At 39.5% G+C, this 6251-nt stretch overlaps 1 protein-coding gene across 2 annotated transcripts in view; it reads right to left on the bottom strand.

Annotated features, from left to right (window-relative positions):
* The window catches only part of CUNH11orf74 (chromosome unknown C11orf74 homolog), a 40925-nt gene extending 34719 nt beyond the window's left edge, over nucleotides 1–6206 (bottom strand). Inside the window, exons 1-2 of one of the 2 annotated variants that reach the window (XM_017742261.1) lie at nucleotides 4213–6206; nucleotides 2356–2444 (exon numbers count right to left, since the gene is read on the bottom strand). In XM_017742261.1, the coding sequence (XP_017597750.1) occupies nucleotides 2356–2369 (14 nt within the window). In that variant the 5' untranslated portion in view covers nucleotides 2370–2444; nucleotides 4213–6206. Of the gene's footprint in view, nucleotides 1–2355; nucleotides 4180–4212 lie in introns of those variants that run through there. The other variant, XM_017742262.1, reaches the window with a different exon arrangement.
* Between the last annotated feature and the right edge of the window lie 45 nt (nucleotides 6207–6251).

The raw sequence follows: 6251 nt of genomic DNA, 5'->3' as shown, positions 1-6251 counted from the left end.
ATGCCCTTCAGCGGGAAGCACACACTTAATGCATCAGCAATTTGTGTGGATGGGAGCTGCATCTGCTTCCCTGAGTGCATTACTGAGCCTGAGAGCTGACCTTTAGATGGACAAAAACATGTGCCTCTCATGCCCAGCTCACATGAGTTTTTAAAGGATATATCCAAGGGCTTTAATTGCAAGCAAGCATATTGATCCTCTTGGATTTCAGTGCTATTATGCCAGCCCCATACCTGAGCAAAATTTTCTTTTAATGAATTTCCAATGGCTTCAAGAGTACTGCTCCCTTTAAAGACAACCTGGAGGCCCACAGCAAGGGTAACATTTCATCCGAACCACAGTAGCCACTGCCCCCTGGAATGCGATTGTCTGGGAGCTGACAGTCAAAGCACAGCTGGACTCAATCAGATATTTCAGATAAGACCTCTAAATAAAGCCCTCTCCCTCACAAGTTAAATACTGTTTACTGTCAGTTTTAGATGAGACAGAAAATTGAAGACTAGGATGCTGGACTCCCTGTGCCCTTTTTTACAGATTTCAGCCTGTGCGTCCTGGCTAAATATCCAGCATATTTGCATTCTGGCTGGCAAATACTACACAAATGAGTAAGGCAGCCTTCCCTTTCCCTGCTGAGCTGGAGTGCGTTACTGCAACCCACAGGAAGCCAGCTACATTTCAGCTCAGAGATGACTGTGTTTTACTGGCAGAAAATATGCTGAAAAGCCTGGAAATATCTCAATGCAATTTGGAATGATTTGGGATGAAGAAGATGCAAACAACATATTATTTTAAGAAATTAATTATAGAAGAAGAAAACCAAGTGAAATGAAGCATTTCCGTAACAGTGAGCAATCTGCTGAAAACATACTACCTATGTCAATGTTATTAAAATAGAAATTGTGAAGGAAAAGTCTATTTATTCCTTTCCACACGGGTTCTCTGCCAGTTAAATTCAGGATGGAAATCCAAGATCTTCTTGCTACGACCTGGATAGTTTTGAACATAATTTCCCTACCGTGTAGATACATTATTCTGAAGCTATTTGCTGCAGCTTCTCCAAAGCACTTTGTCATTGACAGTTAAAGAGAGCAGCTTGGACAGACCATGTCCTCATCCAAAACTGACATGCTGTTGCCAAAAAACTTCAATTTCTCCATCTTCTCAACCACATAATTGGAAAAAGAATTTCTAAAGATAAGGCATGTCAACTGGTAGAAAAAGAGTAAAATGAATGTAAAATATTAAAGTGACACAACTGGGGGACCGGCTTTTTCACTTAAATATTTGTATCCTTTTTGCCAGTAGATCTTTGATCACAGACCCAAAGGAGGGTCAGAATATGTCAAACACTTAGATAAGAAGCTGTCAAGTATTATCTAGGCCCTGCTGAAAATACAAATAAATGTGATCTGAACACCCTTAAATTTGTGGGAAGTTCTTCAGCATTCAACTCTGCCCTACAGTCTCCCTTTATCTTTGTTCCAGTAGAGAAGTAAAAGGCCCATATGGATGCTACAGGGCACAGTGCCTTAGCACTGCTGTATTTCAGATGAGAAACATCACCACATCCTATCTGCATTACAGTTATTCAACGTCTCAAGACAATTCTTGCAAACATTTGGTATGTTTGCTTTGCTGTACTAATCAAATTCCATTTCAAGTTCCTTCTATTTCTATTCTCACAGCAGTTTCAAATGGGAGTTGAGACATTTCTAAAATACTGTGCAGCAGATGTTGTAACTCAGGAGTGGGTGAAGTAGGGCCAGGAAAACAAAAGCAGGAGCTATGAAGAGTAAATTGTTTTCAGGTTTTTCTGCTTATTTGTTGTGCTGTGTAATGCAAGTGGCTTATCCTCTGTGCCCCAGCACTGCTAGCTGTTGAAAGGATATGTTCCCAGTGGACTTCCCAGCGTCTCATTATTTTTTGTTGGAGAAAAGCACTGCGAAACTGATGAAAAATGTCACAGAAGGATGCAAAGTTTTATTAGTCTTTCAAGGTCTGATCAGAAGGCCACTGAAGTAGAAAAAAAGACATTTCTAATTACTTCAGTGGACTTTTGAGTTGGACTTTTAGTCAGCCCTCACTCAGTGAACTGCATGCATTTGTCATTTCCTTTGCTCTGTTTCTGTGTTACTGCCCGCTTGCAGCAGAGCATTCCTGGGGAAAGCAGTGTGCCAATCAGCAAGAGTTGTTTTCTTTTGCTACCTATTGAAATTATTTTTTCTTTTAACTCAAAATATATTTTAAATTACATTTTAAAATAGCACTGCAAAATTCTGAAGATGATCACAAGGTTGATAGGTTTACAGTGTAAAAAAATTCAACCATAAAGAAGTGTATGCTGCAGATATTTACAATTTAAGAGGCATCTGCTGTCACTCTGAGCTTCTTCTACTGCAAAGAGTTAAAGCTTCTGGAGGCTGGTGGGTTTCTTGTTGTGCCATCTGAAGACAAGAGAGGAAAGGAAAAAAAACCAGTCACAGCCAGTTAGCCACAGTGGATCGAGTTCTCAGGAGCACATCTGCAAATTAAGCAGATAGATTCCCCTCCATCAGGCTGTCTCTCCATGCCACGAGCTCCCTGTGCTGTCACAGAAGACTCCTCACATTGCTCACATTTGAATCCCAATTACACAGAAAGATTACGGAGGACGCAAAAAACTGCTATCAGCCAGGTATGTCTAAATTACTCTTTTGCCCAAAACAAACTTGGTTGATACACTTAGAAAATTCCTTGAGAAATACTATATAAAAAATTGCCTTCCTTAAGCTTCTTTATGGAGGACTTCAAACCTCTCTGTGTGTCGGGATATGATTTTGACTGTGGAGAATTTGGAAACAGCACTTGCTTTTCAGGGGTATGCTGCTTTGGAAATGAAAAAACAGATCTGCCAGAGAAAAAAAATACTGCAAAATCAATTTACTTTTCGCCAAAGTAACTGCAAACTAATTAATTTAATGGTGAGCAATGGTTGTTCACCAGCTAAGCCTCCATGTTATCCTGCATTCCATTCTCTCAGTGTCCAATCAGTACAGCTGAAAAATCTTATTTTTGTGTAAATGAAAAAAGGTTCTTTGTGGTTGCTACAGTTCATAAGATCAACTCATTCATCATTCATTATTTCACAGCATTCAAATTACTGTGAAATTATTACAAATAATACTTTCAGTGTTGAAAAATATGAGATGTCACACTAAACAGCAGCACTGATTAGTCACTGTTCTCCTGATTAGAATGTTTTTGTTGCCTAACTGGGTAACAGGCAAACCACATAGGTGAATAAATAATTTCTGCATACGGTCAAAGAGGACAAGAAGTAATAAACACAGTTTGAGAGTGACTCAGTGCCTTAACATTGTCATCTAGTGACATTTTATAAAACCTAGATTTACTAGAACCTAGGACACAAAACCAATGGGAGACTTGCTTCCATAGGAGCAGCTAGAAGGAAGAATATCCAAAGGTATATGTAATGTCACTTGCTGTTTAGGTCACTCAGTGCTACCCCTTGTCTCTAAAAGATGTTCCTCCTGTACTTCTCGGTGAACACTTAATATGGTTTCTGAAATGGTACACCACCAAAAATTGTAACTATGTCTGTCTATTTCCACAGTAAGCACATGTCAAACTACATTAGCTACTGCTTTTAAAAAACACCTTCTCTCTTCATTTGATCCTTCTATACATGTATAGAATACATGCATCTCCCAATGCAGCTATCTAAATCTGAATTCCTTATCATCTCTTCTTGACATATAAACAACTCTTACCTGAAAAAACCTGCTCAAAATACTGTTTGATTTCAAAATAAACACGAGGAGAATATTAGTTTTCTTCTTTCTGTTAGCTTAGCTTCAAGCTCAGGTCTCTACTGCTTCCCAAATAGGGGGCTTATAAAGGTAATGCTGAGATTCTCATTTAATTGTATAATCCTTACATCTTAACCTTTTATAGAAACACCAAATATGATGAAGCATGACTCAAGTCATCATAACTGGCAATTGTTTATGTAACTCCCCCGCTCTCTTTTTATTCATCTTTACTCCTTGTAGTGTCTCTTCCCCGGTATCTTGTGCTGCACCACAACAAAGGCACTTGTCTGTTACCCTCTGCACTAGCTGAAATGCTAATCCAACTCCACAGTGACAGTTTTTGAGCATAAAGCCACAAAAAAATACTTTAAACTCTTTGCTTATAAGGTTAGATCTTTACCTTTTGGGTTCCCCAAAGCTGTTCAGGGTTAGATGAGCCATGGCCCAAAGGAATCAGTGGTATTGGAAGGTTAGAGGTGGAGGTCAGCGTAGCCAAAGAGCAACCACATTGTATTAACACACTGTAATTGGCATGAAAATACTAAATAAAATAAAAAAATGGAAAGCCAAAGCAATTCCAGTCAGTGCCTAAGCAGCTACTTCTGTCCAAAAATCTCAGATAAATATTCCCTCCAATACTTACCAAACTGCTTGCTTATGTAAAGTTCAAGAAATATTACAAGATGGCAAGGAAGTGTGTCTAAATGTGCTTAACCAGTACATTCTGTGTGTCTATCAATCAAATCATTTTCACTGATTTTTCTCTGTATCTGCAGACTCTTCAGACAGTAAACTCCTCAGAACTGAGTACTGCTCAGTATTTGGGAAACAGTTTGTGGCACTGTGGACACTAATAATTGTCATATTTGGAGATTCTTTAAGTATGTAAAAATATAAGATGCATACCAATATATTAATTAAATTGTTTGCCACTTTTAATACTCTCATTAGACTTCAAATATAAACCAGCAGTCAAATGTAGAACACTAGTGGAACAAAACAATGAACTTTAATTTTCTCATATAGAACAGAAATTTTCTCATGGCATCTTCAGTATGGAAGACATTGTACTTTTCTAAAGATCCTGTAAAACCAAAGAAGCTAAGTAACCAGACAATATGAAAGAAGAGACAAATGACATCTAATCCAGTAAACCCAACTTAGTGCAAGCTCCTCTGATGATGCCATTTTTGAATGCTTATAAGAAACAAGCAGCAGATTCCTGTTTAGCATATCACCTGAAGGTAAATAATTTCCTGAGTCTTTCTTCATGCATAATAAGGACAAAACCTGCTGTGTATACTGACATGCTTAGAAAAGGGTTCACTAATTTAATTAACTTATAACTGAATTTCACCTACAGTGCAGTACTTCTGAAAAGAAATCTAAATGTAGAAAAAACTACCACCTTCAGGGCAAAGGTATTAGGCAACACAGTGAACAGAACCCAACCATGATCTTTGGATGACTCCACAATGTAAGACAGCCATTCCATGGATTGTTTTTCAAACAGACTCAGTAATGGCTATGCCTACTCTGTCGGTGCACTCTGGCCTGAAAACATCTCACCTTCGAAAAACATTCCATGGCAGATCCCTGTATTAGCACACCAGTTTGCACTCCAGTTTGAGGGCAGGCAGTGCAGCAATATGGTACAACAAGGCAATTGATGTAGTCAGTGTCATCAGTTCCCCTGTTTTTACAGCGACTCTTCCTGTACACGATGTTGTTCAGATTCCCCCAGGTTTTGATGTCACATAACTAGAAGATACCCAATCCTCCCTTAAAAAAGAAACTCTGTGCATCTTGTTTTTGTTGTTACAGCAAAATGACAAGCAGGAACAAGGAAAACATGAATCCTAAAGACTTCAAAAAAAGTAATTACATTTTAAAATGTAGGATTTAGTGGGTTTTTTCCTAATATTCAGTTCATACTTTTAAATTCTGGGGGTTTGGCAAAGGCTGGGACAGAGACCTCGGACATTTACTAAAGGACACAAGTCTGCTGTCACCAAAGGCCAGTGCCAATGAATCAGCCAGTTAATTTCCCTCCCTGCTGTCTGTGCTCTCCAAAGCTCTTTCACATTCAATATCCAGGCTGATTACATAAACTCCTTTCGGTCTTCAAACAAACAGGTTTATAAAAGTAAAAGATACCCCTTGAAACCTACTCATGAAAGCATGAGCAAAGAGCAGAGATGAAAGACAATTCGAGTACACTGAAGACCCGCAGCAGCGGGACTCGCAAGCCCCCGATCCCGAGCAGGCTGCTCAGCGCAAGCGTGAGATTCGCCCTGGAACCCGCGGCCTGTGCCTCTCCAGGCAGCCCTGCACGGCTGGAGAGACAGCGGGCCCCGCCTGCTTCTAAATGCAGTCAACACATCCTGACGTTTACCCTGTAAACAAAACGTGCAACCTGAAGTCTGAGCCACGCCCGCC

This window comes from Corvus brachyrhynchos, unplaced genomic scaffold (assembly GCF_000691975.1).
Source record: "Corvus brachyrhynchos isolate BGI_N302 unplaced genomic scaffold, ASM69197v1 scaffold115, whole genome shotgun sequence".
In the NCBI taxonomy this organism is placed as follows: Eukaryota; Metazoa; Chordata; class Aves; order Passeriformes; family Corvidae; genus Corvus; species Corvus brachyrhynchos.
This window is presented reverse-complemented; position numbering and strand designations above follow the sequence as displayed.